The 17,254-nt window shown below is 32.9% G+C and overlaps 1 protein-coding gene across 16 annotated transcripts in view; it reads right to left on the minus strand.

Moving 5' to 3' along the window:
* Nucleotides 1–17,254, minus strand: part of LOC122796513 (poly(rC)-binding protein 3-like) — an 819,027-nt gene that overhangs the window by 180,774 nt on the left and 620,999 nt on the right. For all 16 annotated transcript variants that reach the window (XM_044065073.1, XM_044065072.1, XM_044065067.1 and 13 more), the window contains one exon: nt 2,574–2,705. In XM_044065073.1, the coding sequence (XP_043921008.1) occupies nt 2,574–2,705 (132 nt within the window). The remainder of the gene's footprint in view (nt 1–2,573; nt 2,706–17,254) is intronic.

Genomic DNA, 17,254 nt, shown 5'->3' on the forward strand with positions numbered 1-17,254 from the left:
ACATAAATAACTGCCACACAGGAATTTATCTCAGCTCATTGTTGTCAGAATACATTGTGCAATCCACTGCATGCCCTACCTCACATACCTTTCAAATGTACAGCTTAAGAATCAAGGAAATATCTAAAAAATAATGGAGGGTAAAGGACAAAACCGAATGACTGATATTATCCTTATATACTTAGAAAGTTGCTAAAATACCAGGCCTTGCATTAGCATGCTTTTTCTGAAGGCCGTAAGTTTGAAAATCAAATGTATGTTATTATTTATTGACAGCCATCCTTGCTGATTTAACAAGAAAAAAATCAAACGACATGAGGAACAGACCAAAATATGAAGCAAAAAATGACTGACAGTCTGTGAAATCAGGGATAGCGGAAAAAGGATCTAATCCTTCTGTGACACATACACACACACAGAGACATAGAAACATACACCCACACACAACACCCACACACACAACACCCACACCCACACACAACACCCACACACAGACACATGCCAGCGCGCATGCGTGCGCACACACACACACACACACACACACACACACACACACACACACACACACACACACACACACACACACACACACACACACACATATACGTGACCATCAATTACAGCCACACATACTGTATGACTGTGACTGCACATTTCAGATCTTTGGTTGTGATCAAATGAATGAATAAATAACTGCCTCACAAAAATTTATCTTCTCAAATCACTGCTGTAAGAAGACACTGTGAAACCCACTGCAACCCCATCTCCCCACATACATCTCAACCTCTTTCAGGGTTCAAGGGGAAAGCTAGAAAATAATGGATTCACAAAGGACCAAAATCAGGGATAGCTACTGTCTCTGTGTACTTAAAACGTTTCTAGAATATCAGTCTTTGCATTAATAATCTTTTTTGAAGGCTATTAAGTCTGAAAAACTATTGTTTACCATCATTTATTGACCACAGTCATCATTGATTTACTAAAAATGACACAAACCTTATGCAGAAAAGACCACACACACACACACACACACACACACACACACACACACACACACACACACACACACACACACACACACACACACACACACACATGTGATCATCAGTTAGATCCACTTGTATGACTATGACAGTATAACTCAGCTGTTTGACAGCTATTGCCTTTATACACTTAGAAAGTTACTAAAATAACAGTTTTTATATTAACATGTTTTTTTTTCTGGAGGCTCTTAAGTTTGAAATTAAAATGTCTTTTATTATTTAGTGACTAAAATTCTCATTGATATGTCATAAAAAACATATACATTTTAAAAGAAATAGACCAAAATCTGAGGCAAAATCAAGAAAGTTGAGAACTTCTATGTCCCTCTAGAAGGAGATTATAATAGTGACAATTCAAGGTGAAGCCTGGGGCCCACAGCTCCAGGAGGCCCATGGCCTGTGTTGCAACAGGTACCACCGCTGCTACTGCTTTGAAAACTGGCACTGTAAACTGCTTCTTTGTTTATTTTGTTTTTACTTAAAAATAAATAAATAATTAAAATAAACAGCCAATGGAGCCCCCGTTGAAAACAAACACAGCTACAGTGCCCTATGGTAAAGATCAGTCTAATTATCTAATCAAGTTGAAGCCTTTCTTCTCTCCTTGCCAGAACAGAAATTCCACAAAATGGATGATCATGAACTGCAGTGGTTAGAAGAACTGTAAGCCTCATTAGCATAAAATAAACATTTTTTTTAATTGTCCCTCATGCAAGAGGTAACTAGATAACATCAAATGTCAAGCATTTAAGCAGTATTAAACTGAATGCCAACATTTTCTAGTGGCTAACATGTAACTATGTTGAGACTACAATATCTCAAAGTAATTAATGCAATATCACTGGTTTTCACACTCTACCTAAGGAAAATACATTTACAAAATTAAATCATTAAAGAATTAAAAGATCTCTAAAATCTGATGTGTTGCATGGTTGATTAGTCTTACTGTGTTACAAGATGCTTAGTACATATGAAAGAAAGACAGATCTTAAAATGTTTAACTTAACTATTGGTATTATAACTAGCAACATCATTGCACCTCACTTTTTCTATAATATTCTTTGAAATGCTAGGTATAGGTGTATCTCCAACACCCTGATTATACCAATCACTTCACACTACTGTATATATATATGCAATACACACCTCCAGCAATACACCACTGTGATTCAGAATACTAACTGTTAACCTATACATGTTAGTTTTGCCTATGCTGAATTTTCCAGTGTATTATACTTGGGATTCAAAAATGGACTATTTTATGTGACATTCTGTTTTTTTTTTAATTATTTGTGTATTACAAACAGTGTATTCATCCAATGCAGCATATATCCTTTGAAAGAAATGAGTTGGCACACTTAAACATGTTTATCGTACAAAATGATCAAGGATTCAGCTCTTCTCTGTCTACAAATTGTACTACTAGGGCTAACATAATGCCTTAGGTAATATTGTCATGTTAATAAAGAACGGCACTATATATTCAAGTTGCTGATTTACATGACTGCAATAAAGATAGGTGTCCTTTACCTCTCTGATTTCCTTGATTTTTGATCCTCCTTTTCCAATAAGTGAGCCACATTGACTTGCAGGAACAACGAGTCTCAACGTTACAGGTGGCTTACTTGTCACCGTACTGTTTGTCATCGAAGCATTTATGTCCTGTAAGAACAATGTCAACAGTAGTTAGTTGGTGAGCTGCTTCTCATCTCAACACAAACCTTTCAAATAGGCACACAGTTTATCCAAATTCAAATTCACAATGTTACTTACATGCACACTTCACGTACAGGCATTATATACCAGTAGCTCCTATGAAGGTGGCATCATGTCACTCAGATACAAGTTAGAACATTCAGGAATGTATAAGGCAGACTTTAATGAACTTTTGCTTAAACTGTTAAGATATTTTGCATAAAAATGTGTGCTCACCTACAAGGTGCAGTTATGGAGACAGCCTTTGTCCTTATTGTATGGTGATTTATTTACGGCTTTCCTTAAGTTAGATGTGATTTATAATTAATTTCACAATGAATATTATACCCAAATGTAAATTTTGTTCTGTTTGGATAAACACTGGCAGCATTGGGGAGGGGTAATTTAAATGCCCCACTGTAATTTTTGACATATCTGAATGCCAATGAGTTTCAAATAAAGTTCACTGCTACGTATGATTTACTTACAGTGGAAGCTTTCATGTTACCATAACCATGTTGTTGACTAGCTCTCTCCAAACAGTTGTCTATCAAAAGCCATTTGTAAGATTACAACAGCCACCCAGTTCTCACCAAAACATACAGCAAAATTAAGAAATGACAGCTCCAGAGGGCCAAAAAAAATTGCAGCAATGTGGAAGGTTACAAGACTCATAATGCTTAGTCATATACTACTAAAAAAATCTGGGGAGGAATTATGCAGTACAAAACTGAAATGACACATAACTAGTCTATAATGTATGGGCATATACCACCCTGAGATTCATTGCTATCCATATCAGTAATACTTTTAAGATCAAATAAATAATTAATAACTAATAAATACTGATATTTATAATAGTGTGTATATTTTTTGACAAACTAGTGCCTAAAACTTACAAGTTTACTTGCAAAAATGGAAATGTACTGCCAATAGCTTGCAGGGTATAAATATTCTTATAAACAGCCTTTTGAGGAAACTACTTTGGGGCCTAAGAAAAAGGATGATATCATTGTAGAACCTGTTTACATTAAAGTTTAGTCTAGCAGGTAGGACAGAAGATTAAGGCTATAACCTGCTTACTGTAATCTACAGTTCGATTTCCATAATCTCCATATGTCACTAAGCCAGATCGTACTCAGGCTGAGTTTGAGAAAGATCTATGCACATCAGTGCTCAACCTTGGATAAAAAACTCAAAATATTATATGAAATAAGGGTTCTGATTGCTTGCAATCCTGACTGTAGTTTGTACTTGTAGAGTTATTATATTTAAAAATCTTCACAACCATGGTATCAGGGATTGAATGCTTTATGATGCAAGAGAGACATACATGCCCCATATACATACAGTTTAATACATCAGAATGTGCACCCCACTTTTTAGGGTTAGATAAGGTTTTTATTAACAGCCCTCACAATCCAGAATAGAATAGATTAGAATAGTATACAGCATATTGGAGGTTGGCATAACTGTTAAGGTTTTTATCTTACAGACACAAGGTGCAGGATTTGATTATCACATGGGATAACTGGCTAGGTTAAAAATGGCCAACAAGGGCAGTTCACCTAGTATGAACCTATGAAAACAGAGATTTGGAATAATTTATTTGGGAACATTGTCAATCCCAGAAATGAATGAATATTTAAATAAATCTTAGATCACTTTTGGAATATACTTATTTAATAACAGTAAAATGCTACGTAGTATATTTTATCCATTAGATGGTAAATGAGTTGTATTTATTAATTAAAACATGCCAGCAGTTTCTGTGACTCACCTTTTACCATATGCAATGGATTTCATTTATGGGCATTAAGATGACAATGTTGATGTTGCATACATATATATATATATATATATATATATATATATATATATATATATATATGGGTCTACCTGACAATGCCGAAAGCTGACAACGCCGACGATGAGAACACCGACACCAGAAGATCGAAAAGTGAGATGACCGATGGATGAAAACCCCGACGCTGAGAACACCGACATGTGAGAAGACTGTGTAAGTATGCGGTAGTGAAGGACGTTAGGGTTAGGGTGCGAGTAAGGTAAATGTGCGATATTGACGGACTCTAGGGATAGGGGTGGGTTAAGTGAGTTAGCGTGCAGGTTAGGTGAGTGTGCAATAGTGACAGTCTTTAGGGTTAGGGGCGGGTTAAGTGAGTTAGGGTTAGGGCGCGGGTTAGGTGAGTGTGCGATAGTGACAGTCTTTAGGTTAGGGCGGTTAAGTGAGTTAGGGTTAGGACACGGGTTAGGTGAGTGTGCGATAGTGACAGTCTTTAGGGTTGGGACGGGTTAAGTGAGTTAGGGTTAGGGCGCGGGTTAGGTGAGTGTGTGATAGTGACGGACCTTAGGGTTAGGGTTTGGGTTAAGGTTGTAGATAGTTGTGTATGTAAGGTTTAGTGTGGGTTTGTAAGGATTTTGGTGTGCTTGTGTTGTGTGTGTGCTTTTTGGACAGGGGATTTGTTTTGTTTGTTGATTGTCGGGATTGTGGTGGGTCGGGCATGTGAGGTTTCGTGTTTGTGAACTTTCGGTTATGTGGTGTCGGTGATTTCGTTGTCGGTGTTGTAGTGTGTCGGTGTTGTCAGGTAGATCCATATATATATATATATATATATATATATATATATATATATATAAAGGGTATGAAAGTCCTCAAATTTTGGTTGCGGGGGTTTCCAGCTGGCCTCCATAGAGATCTAAATTAAGCCATGCCTCTTTCAAGTGTACTGGAATGGGCTGGAAAGAATACAAGAAGAGAAGTGGAAATAATAGAAGAGAACAGGCTAACACAATATCCATACCTTGAACTAAGAGATTACCTACTCTCATACCTCTCGACTGTCCTTATTTTGGAGGAATGCTCCTATTTTCAGTCAAAATGTATCCCTGAACAGGATATACCTATTTTGGAGGTATGTCTCTATTTTCTGGCCTCATTTGCCCATTCACACATTTTCTAACTTCATCACATGTGATTTTTGATGCTGTCTAGTACACAGAATATCACTCTAAATAGCTAACATATCACTGGCAACAATAACGTTAAGAAGGAGAACACATCTTACATCTTCCTTTTTGTGGAGCAAAAATAAATAACCTTGTGTGGAAGAATTTTGAGATACAATTCGTTAAAGTCTACAGATATTTTTCCATCATTTTGATTGCTCTCTGTTTTTTAAGCATGCATTTCTGAGTAGTATCCCAGTCCTACTGGAAGTGGGAAGAATTATATGCTATCTGATATTCAAATTTTATTTTAATTACATGTCCAGATTTTTAGCTGCATCTTCCTATTTTCAAGTGCATTTGTTCCCATCTTCATTGTCTGCATGGTAAGAGGTATAATAGGATAACCAAAAATAATGAACAGATACTGAGTCAGTCATTAGTTCCAAAGCCTTTTAGAATACTTGTAAAGAAGTAAGCACAGCAATATTTTCTTTCATTTAAGAATAGATAAAGAAAAAGCTAAGATTTTAACAAAGTTTTATTGGCATGATATACAAAGGACAAATAAAACTTTAGTGCAGTTTGCCCAGACAGTCAAAAAACTGCTCCCAGCCCAGGGTATAAAAGCCCTTTGACATCCTTACCTGTAGTGGGAATACCATTTCAGAGGATAGAAATGGACATTGTAGGTTCACTTGACAAACTGCGTGAGAGTAAGCGGCACATCCTGATAATCACGGGGCATTTTACAAAATTTCCTGAAGCAGTGGCCTATGAAGAGGCAAAGGAAAGCTCATAGCAAATGAAATAGCAGTGGTTCATTCTACTGTAGAAATTCCCCATGATCCTTCTTAGCCACCAGGGCACTCCATTCTTTTCCAGAGTAATGCAAGAATATGAACTTGAAGTGAAATAGGTAAGACATCTGAACATCAGTGTCAAACAAAAGGAGCAGGTGATTGCTTTTACAAAATTTTAAAATCTATCTTTAGGAAAGGTTACAGAACTGAAAGGGAGAAAATGGGACTGACTATTTTTACATTTTCTATTTGTAGTAGGCCTCAAGCCTCAGCTGGATTTGCACAATTTTAATTGCTATATGTCAGGCATCTCCAAGGCTTGCTAGATATAACCAAAGAAGCATAAGAGGAGGAAACCACCTCCTTCAATAATGTGACACAGTATTTTGAAGACCTTCAGGACAGGTTAAGAACTATCCTACCTGTAGTAAAAGAGCATAAGGAGTGAACACAGTAGACACAACAGAGGGCATATAACAAGAATGCTCATCTCAAAGACCTGAAACTACAGAGTAATATACTTGTGTTAACACCTATAACCGAAAACAAGTTCTATGCAAAGTGGCAAGGACTTTTGAAATTACAGAAAATGTAAGTGAGATTCTTTGTAGAATTAGATAACCAGGAAAAAATTAAACAGAACAGTTATGCAACATATCTGATCTGTAATCTTGGCACAAGCAAGGATGTTGTAGTAAGCATGTTTGCAAAAGAGATTAAATCTACCTGGGATGTAAGTCAAAACAGATGTCCCACAAACAAGAAATAAATTAATTACTTGAGAATAGACAAGTCTGACAAAACTAGACTAATGTAGCACAACCTAGAGACTGTAACTACTAACAATTCAACACCAACCCATGCAAGCAGATGAACACAAATGTCTTTACTGAATTTCTGAAATCATCTTAACAATGCTTTAAAAGGAATTACAATCTTAAACAAGCTAATGCTTGCCTTAAGGCAGGGGTCTGCAACCTGCGGCTCTGGTGCCGCATGTGGCTCTTCCACCCCTCTGCAGTGGCTCCCTGTAGCTTTGATAAATAATGGCCACTCTACAGCATAACACACACACACACACACACACACACACACACACACACACACACACACACACACACATATACACCTCTCAACTGTGCAGATTTTTGTAGAATATCCTGACTTTTGCCTCATATTTTGGTCTGTTTCTCATACAGTTGTGGTTTACTGGCAAATCATTGAGGGCTGAAGTCAGAAAAAATAGACATTTGAGTTTCAGATTTCATACCCTTCAGAAAATTCATGCTGGGACGGTGGCCAAGGATGAACACAGGATAGCAGCAGATTTCTTCAGCTCCACCAATTTCATTACATTGACAGGAATTAATTACTTAAATTTTTTGAAGTAATTTTCTTTCTAAATATGTTTGTTTTATATAGTTCTTGAACTATATCTAAAAAAGAAAGGAAATCTTAATAATATTCCTGTCAGAAATTAATTTGGAAATTTTCCTGTCAGTTTATCAGTCTGAAATGAGTTCCAGTAAGACAAATTCTCAAGACTCCAGCATCAAGAAAGAACTTCAGTCTCTGATAATTATAGTCCAGCAACTTACTGCTAAGATGGATAAAATGGTTACTAAAATAGACACTTTCATAGAAAAAACTACAAAATAAATAGACTTGTTACATATGGACCTGCAACAACAGAAGATCCAGATGACAGGCATAGAAGAAGCTGTGAATGACATGGAAAATAGAATACAAGAAGAAGAAATCAACATTGTGTTTCTGCTGAAACAAAATACACATTTACAAACAAAGCTGGATGACCTGGAAAATAGATCTAGGCGCAATAACATTAGGATTTTTGGACTGCCAGAAAATATTGAAGGTAACAATATTACTTCTTTTTTAACAACATGGCTCCCTAAAACTTTAGATTTACCAGAAGCATTCTCTTTTGGTATCGAAAGAGCACATAGATCTATAGCTAATACTAACTCTTAACAAAAACTATCCTAGATCAGTTATAGTTAGATTTCTATCATCTTTTGATAAAGAGATGGTTCTTAAATCTGCTTGGGCTAAAGCTCCTGTTAAGATTAATGAAACAACTGTGCGTTTTGACAATGACTATTCTTCCATGGTATTAGCTAAAAGAAAAGTTTTTCTGCCACTAATAAGGGAGCTTAAAAGCACAGTTTAAAACATACCTTCTGTTTCCTGCCAAGCTTAAAATCTTCCTTCCTGATGGTCCTAAAATTTTCGATGACTTAGACTCTGCTTTACTGTTTATCAAAAAATAAGATTTTGGAAAAAATAGAAGAAATGGAATGGGCTAGTCCTTCGTTAAAGAGACTGGCAACTGAAACTTTGTGGAAGACTTCAGAGAAGAAGAAGAGACTAAAAAACAAATGATTTGTACTATGTTTTTTTTTTCTCTCTCATCATTTTATTTTATTATTAATCTTTTTAAATATAGTTCCTGCATTTCCAAGAAGCAACAAATATTTTGAAAAAGATTTAATCAAAGTTATTCTCTGTGTACAAAGAAATGTTTTGTTTCATAACTAGTCAAAATATCTGGAGATTTAATGGCAAGCTGTGATTTAACTTGTTTCTCTTTCTGAAGAGGAAAAATAAGGTCAGTAATTTGATACATTTTTTTTCCTTTAAAAGTTTATATGTTCTTCAAATGCTATTCCTAATTATACTTTCTTGATTACACTGCTTATGCTTGTTTGTAAATAATCTGTCATGCTTTAACTAATAATAATTAGAACTAAATAATAGTAAATAATATGTTTTATTTTAACTCTATTAATATAAACAGTAAGTAACATTCTATTGTATATACTTCTTATAGCTTTCTCTTACATTTTTTTATTTCTGCCTTACACCCTTTTACTTTCTACTCTCTTTTCTTTTCTTTATTAATATATAGAAATGCTTTTGATCATATAGACACAGTAAATAATAAGATTTGCATAGGAGTTGAGTTGGGACAAAAATGTTGAGTTTTGTTACTTATTAATAATTTTGGGCTTGATTTCACTTACATAGAGTCTGTAATAACCTGTAGAATGCATTGTGAAGGTTTTGTCATGTTTAGATGCATTTACACTGCTAAATGAATGTTTGTCACTAGTTTTAATAAGTTTCCGCCAAAATATTAAGAGAGACAATCTGGGATGTGGGCTGTCTCATGCACAGTGTCCATGAGCTACTTCAAAAGCTTCAACTCTCAGAATTCTCACAGAGAAGCTGAAAGCAGCTAGTCTCACCTTTGACCTAGATATCACACTGACACATCACAGATACAGGAATGACACTACCTAATTATACTTTCTTGATTACACTGCTTATGCTTGTTTGTAAATAATCTGTCATGCTTTAACTAATAATAATTAGAACTAAATAATAGTAAATAATATGTTTTATTTTTAACTCTTTTAATATAAACAGTAAGTAATATTCTATTGTATATACTTCTTATAGCTTTCTCTTACATTATTTATTCTTTTGCGATACACACTTTTACTTTCTAATCTCTTTTCTTTTCTTTATTAATATATAGAAATACTTTTGATCATATAGACACAGTAAATAATAAGATTCATAGGAGTTGAGTTGGGACAAAAATGTTGAGTTTTGTTACTTATTAATAATTTTGGGCTTGATTTCACTTACAGAGAGTCTGTAATAACCTGTAGAATGCATTGTGAAGGTTTTGTCAAGTTTAAATGCATTTACACTGCTAAATGAATGTTTGTCACTAGTTTTTAATAAGTTTCCGCCAAAATGTTAAGAGAGACAATCTGGGATGTGGGCTGTCTCATGCACAGTGTCCATGAGCTACTTCAAAAGCTTCAATTCTCAGAATTCTCACAGAGAAGCTGAAAGCAGCTGGTCTTACCTTTGACCTAGATATCACACTGACACATCACAGATACAGGAATAGCAGATTAATAATATGTGTTAAAAACCTATGTCCCAAACATATACCTTACTATAACTCATTTAATTCATCTGATTGACAAGCATAAATAATTTTATAACTCTATACTGGAAGAAATTGTCATGTGATATATTTTAAAGCAGTAGTATAGCATGTTTGTAAAATCTGGTTACTAAAATGTGTTTGCTGTGCATTATTTTGTATAAAGCAGACAGATTTATTGAAGGGACAGCAATGTAAGATGGTGCTCAGTAAAGATACAACTCAGTGAGATCAGATATATATATATATATGTATGTGTGTGTGTGTGTGTGTGTGTGTGTGTGTATGTGTGTGTGTGTGTGTGTGTGTGTGTGTGTGTGTGTGTGTGTGTGTGTGTGTGTGTGTGTGTATGTGCGTGTGTGTGTGTGTGTGTGTGTGTGTGTGTGTGTGTGTGTGTGTGTGTGTGTATGTGTGTATGCATGTGTATATATATATATATATATATATATGTATATGTGTGTGTATGTATGTATGTATATATATATATATATATGTGTGTGTGTGTGTGTGTATGTGTGTATGTAGATATGTATATAAATGTTTCTGAGAATCTGCTTAACTATGAAGTATGATTTATAACAATTTCTATGAATACAATATTTTATTCTATTGGCAATAATGAGTTTGAGTAAATGCTCATATACAAGCAATTCAAGGTTTTTGGAAGCTGTTAACTGTATTTACATGACAGAAAATAGATGCATCCTAATATATGTAATGTCTGAATCATATTAGCCAAAGTTTTTGATTTAAATGAATGTTAGAACTTATTTTCTCTCCTCTTGATTTCTAACATCAAGATTATTTGAATGCTATTTGAATACAAGTGTTTTATATTACATGGATGTATATAGTAGTATGAACAGTTTTAAAAAAAAAAAAAAAAAAAAGGTTTATTTTAGTTTATATGATGCTGTTTTACCAAATGTGTAGTCTTGTCTTGCTAGATAATTGAATTGAAAACTGTTAACTTCAGTTAAATATAACTAGTATTAAATTGATAAGGTGGTAGCTGACGTACTGCTGCTTAGGGTAGGGGTTAACTTGAGTGGTAAATACTACTGTAAGTTGGAGTTTACAACTCCAGGCTGGATGCAAGGTTTAATCCTTACATTATTTTCACTTGTTCATTGTTATTTATATATAGTTTTGACATCCACAATATATTTTGTACATTCATTGTCACTACAAACAAAACTGAATCCTATACGAAATCCCATAAGAGATTCAATAAATACAGCTATATTTAAAGGTACACCTAAAGGAGGAGATGTAACATTACTTATCTTGTTATTTGTTATTTTGATCATAAGATTCTTAAGTTTTAAAAATGCCAAATGACATCTTTAAAAGGAATTTCTTTAAACATTAATGGATTGAATAGTCCATGTAAAAGGGCAAGCCTAATAAGATACATTAATTTACATAAGGCCAACTTAGTCTTCCTACAAGAAACCCATCTCTTGAAAAAAGATATTGATAAACTAGCCACAAACAAATATACAGTATTGGTTAGTTCAGAGCACACTCAGAAAAAAGAGGAGTGGCTATTTTATGGAATAAAAGTATGCCCATTCCTAAAACCATTAAGTCTTATCAGGATGACAAAGGAATGTTTTGTATGGTTACAATACAAATTAATGGGAAGACTTACACTTTAATTAATGTATATTGGATACCTGGAATTGGTATTAATACAGTGAAACATCATCTTGATAAGATCATATCATTCTCTATAGGAGATATTATTTTAGCTGGTGACTTTAATTGTATACTACATGAAAGTGATACTACCACTATAGGAAGAGAAGAATTACATCTAATGCAAAACATTTAAAGGATTTTGCTAATTCTTATCATTTGAATGATATTAATAATCAGATAGATTCAAAATCATTACCATACACTTTTTTTCTAACAGATACAAAACTTATTCAAAAATAGATAGGGTCTTTATTTCTAACCAGATGGTAACAGATTTAATTAATTCCAAAGTCATTTCATGTCCTATATCTGATCATAATTCAATTGTTTTGAATTCATGATAAAAAATACTCATAATGTTCAGATCAAAAGGATACCAGCATACTTAACTCAACTAAAAGACTATAAAGAATATATACTTTCAGAAGTAAAACATTTTTAGACATAAATAACACTCCTGAAGTCTCCATTGTTTATGTTTGGGATGCCTTAAAATCATATCTATATGGACAAAGTATCAGATGGTATAATAATAAAAGGAAATCTTGGGATAAGGAATTGTTAGATATTCAAAGTAAATTAGACTCTTATAAACAAAATAATAAAGAAAATATTATGGACAAGAAAGTTATTGAAGAAATAAACAAACTAAATGAGAAATACAAAGAAATTTTAACTCATAAAGTTAAAATAACTTTAGAGAAATACAAGTTTTGTCTTATTCAATAAGCCCCAAATACTTACATAGACTTAAAAATAAAACAAAAGGTTGAATAAACAAAACCATATCAAAGAAATCTTTTCTCTAAGGAAAAGAAGAATGTTTCTAGTATACCAGAAATACTAAATGAATTTAGAAATCACTTTCACAAAATTAACCATAATAATATTAACATGGAACCTAAAGATAAAATAAAGGAGTTTATAACCACAAATATGAATAAAAGCAATAAACAACAGATTAAACTATTGGACAAGGGTATTTCATATACAGAAGTTATTACACAAATAAATAAGCTTAAATCAAACAAAGCACCGGGTAATGATGGTATTATACCAGAGATATATAAAATCCTTTCTAAAAATACATATTCATTAATACATAAGGTTTTATTTTGGCCCAAACTGAGTTAATGACCCCCCTCCTGTTGGCAATATACATTTATTTCGCCAATTTTAAAACCTAATAAAGATCCAACTAGATGTTCTTCATATCGGCCCATCTCATTACTTAATGTTGATTATAAAATGTTTATGAATATCTTTGCTGATAGATTGAAGACAATCATTCCGGCATTATAGATATAGATCAGACAGGCTTCATTGTAAATAGAAATACTTTTGATAATATAAGAAGAACTTTAACATTAACAGATTTTGCAAATAGGAAAAAGAAAGATTTAACACTTATTAGTCTTGATATAAGTTCAGCATTTGATTCAGTAAGTTGGGACTATCTGTTTACCTTAATGAAGTGCACAAACTTCTTGGATGCATTTGTAAATCTAATTGAACATTTATACAAAGGAACGTTGGCTTATATTAAGGTAGGAACATATGTTTCACAAAAATACCCATTCTTAAAGGTACAAAACAAGGATGTCCACTTTCTCCACTATTATTCACTTTAGTAATGGAGCCTTGGGCTAATTTGATCAGAAACAGTACTGACATAGAGGGTTTTGAAATAGATGAAAATACAACATCAAAATTCAACTTTTGCAGATGATGTTCTAATTACATCAGCAGGATCTAATTCTTCTATACAGTCTCTATTTGATAACATGATGAATTTTAAAAGTATTTCTGGTTTAATATTCAATTAAGAAAAAACGAAAATACTACCTATATATACACGAAAAAATATTCTCATTAGTGATTTTACTAAATATGTACCCAATTCAGGTCAGATAACTTATTTAGGTATAATACTATCTAAAGATATTAAATCTATTATATATAATAATTATAATACCTGTTTTCTTAATATACAACATCTTTTAATACCTGGAATAATATGTTTTTTACTATGGAGGAGAGACTTACAATTATTAAAATGATAATATTCCCCAAGATTTTATACTTAATACAATCAATAATACTTCCACCTACAAAAATAATTATCAAGAAATTGAACACACTAATGTTAAATTTCTTATGGGCACCTAATAGACCTAGGATTGCATTAAAGAAACATACTAATAGCTGGTCTCAAAGGGGTATTTCTTTTCCAGACTTTAATTTATATACTATCTCTTTTATTGTAAAAGTTATTACTTTATTAATAGATCAGTCATATGTCACAAAATGGAAAGATTATTGGGAGCTAATTAGTATACACTTCATGAAAATCTCCTTAACACATAAAAATATGATTGTAAATAACTCCATGTTAAGGTTACTAAAGGAATTTTGTACTTCACCTATTACACCTAAACATATGGTTTGTTACCCATTAAATATTATTATTAGTTATCGTAACTTTATATTCATGCACCCTAAGTATAGGGAATGGAATTTTATTGTATTTCCTATAATGTATACTCAGGGTATGCTTTTGTCATCTACATCTGAAGGAACTCATTTAGCTATAGATAATGATCTAAAGTACTGGTATCAGTTGATATCTGATAATAAAGTTAAAAATCTAGATTTCTTAAAACAAGAATTTGATCTAAGAGAAACTTGCTGGTTAGAGGTTCAGACCTTTAGACAACATCTCATTAATAAAATAGATTTAATGTCTATAACTGTTAAAGAATCTATTCCAACACTGATTGATTACTTGATATTAAATTTACAACATAAAGTTTCTGATAAAGGTAAACTTTCATACATACATAAAGTTATCAGACAAGAAACTTTTTACAGTGTAGATTCATACTGGAATTATTTCACTTCTATTAATGGGGACCCACCAAATCAACAAGATAAACAATATATATTGGAATCTGCTTATAGAACTACGTCTTCCATTGTCTGGAGACTTTATACATGGAAATTTTTACATAGATATTTTTATACACCTTTGATGATGAATAAAATAAATAATAAAGATAATCTATGTAAGAGATGTAATGTAGAAATTAATGCTGACTGGGCTCCTATGTTTTATGACTGTATAAAATTGAAAGAATACTGGAAGTCAATTAATGAATTTTTGCAGGCTCTTTTTACAGATAATTTAATTATTTCTAAATCTCTTATATTATTCAACACACCTGTACCTCAAAGTGTTAAAAAGGTTAAGCTTCCCTTGTTATGGTCTATTCTAGCAGTGGCTAGGAAAATAATAACTAGAAATTGGATTTCAGATACACCTCCTTCGTTCAATGAATTTAAAAATGTTATGAATATATTATGCCATATGGAAATAAACACAATTAGGACTAGAACAAATAGAAAAACATCTTATTTTATTGTATGGGATAATTTACAAAATTTGTTAAAAAAAATTTAATTTCAATAGCATGGTATTTTAGTTTAATTAATTGATCTGATTGTAGTGGATGTCTTTGTAAATACTTTAGTTGTTTTGTTGAATATTATAATAATACCTATTTTTAATTACTTGTATAAAATTGTTATGATATTTCTCTTATATGTTAAAACAATAAACCTGTTTTGAAAAAAAGAAAATTCATGCTAATGCAAAATCTGTTATTCTCTGTCTAAATTTGTAAGAGAAATATTTCAAAAGTGTCCCTATTTTTGAGACTTTGTGCCCCATTATTTATGGCTTTGTCCAGATTTCTTGTTCTAAGAGGTTGAGAGATATGACACACAAAAACACACACACACACACACACACACACACACACACACACACACACACACACACGCTGAGAGCAATCGAGCAATCCCAACAAAGGAACAAAATAGGGACAGATTTTAAATATTGCTCTTATAAACTTAGTTCGTTTATATTTAGTATAATAACTATATATAAAACTTTGTACGCTGTGTTATCTTCATTTTAGGGGTCAAATAGGTTTTGTGGCTCCTGATGAATTTTATTTGGTGGGAGAGGGGCTAAAAATGGCTCTTTTGACTGTGATGGTTGCATACCCCTGTCTTAAGGGAAGCCAGACTACCAGAAGTACCAAGTTCCACTTACAAGTGGAGTTATATGGAAAGTTTCATGATGTGGGGTATATTCCTTGTTCCACATGTCTGCAGAGTTGTGTGTTTTGTAAGCCATACTTTGAAATGCTCAGGGAATGACTTGATTTTGTCTTTCTTTGCAAACAGACTGGATTCTCTGGTGGGCTAATGACACTGTGTCCCCATCCCTTCTCCCAGATGTGGTGTATACAAGAATGATGACCAACATGCTGGTATTTATCAGTCCAGCAAGAGGTGAAGAAGTTCTACAGGGCAGCCTCATGGCCGTGCAGACCCATGCTCTGTTTACATGTTTACATCAGATCTTGTGTGTGCATATACATATGTCCATTTATATATATATATATATATATATATATATATATATATATATATATATATATATATATATGTGTGTGTGTGTGTGTATGTATATTTGTATGTGCAAAATGTTATTTTTTGTACCATCTGGCATGGTACTCATGCATAAGTTCTAAGTTAAAGGTCCTAATAGTGGCTCAAATATTTAAAATTTCCAAAAAGTTCTTTGTGGTCATTGAAGTTCCTGTCTTTGTATATTTGCAGTTATTATTCTAGAGGACAATAACAATTATTTCAATTTTTTGCCTTTCTTATAACCAAATCTACATCATGCAGGCAAAATGAAAGCCAAGGTGCTGCTGAAAAATAATTTGTCTCAGTGTTATTAATAACTTCCTGGATATTACCATTCATTTTGAAAATATTTAAGGATGGGAATTTCGTTTACCACAAGTAATCCATCTTGCCACCATTAGATGCAATACTATTGGAATTATTGTTATCTTTTGACCCTATGTGTATGCGGCACATTTTTTATTGGGCAACAGATGAAAGAACCTTCTTGTATAAACATACCATGGTACATTCTCAGGCACAATTTGTCTTTATGGGGATTGATATAAAGTGTACTC

The sequence above is a fragment of the Protopterus annectens genome, chromosome 3.part0 (genome assembly GCF_019279795.1).
Source record: "Protopterus annectens isolate FY-2018-M chromosome 3.part0, PAN1.0, whole genome shotgun sequence".
Classification (NCBI taxonomy): Eukaryota; Metazoa; Chordata; order Ceratodontiformes; family Protopteridae; genus Protopterus; species Protopterus annectens.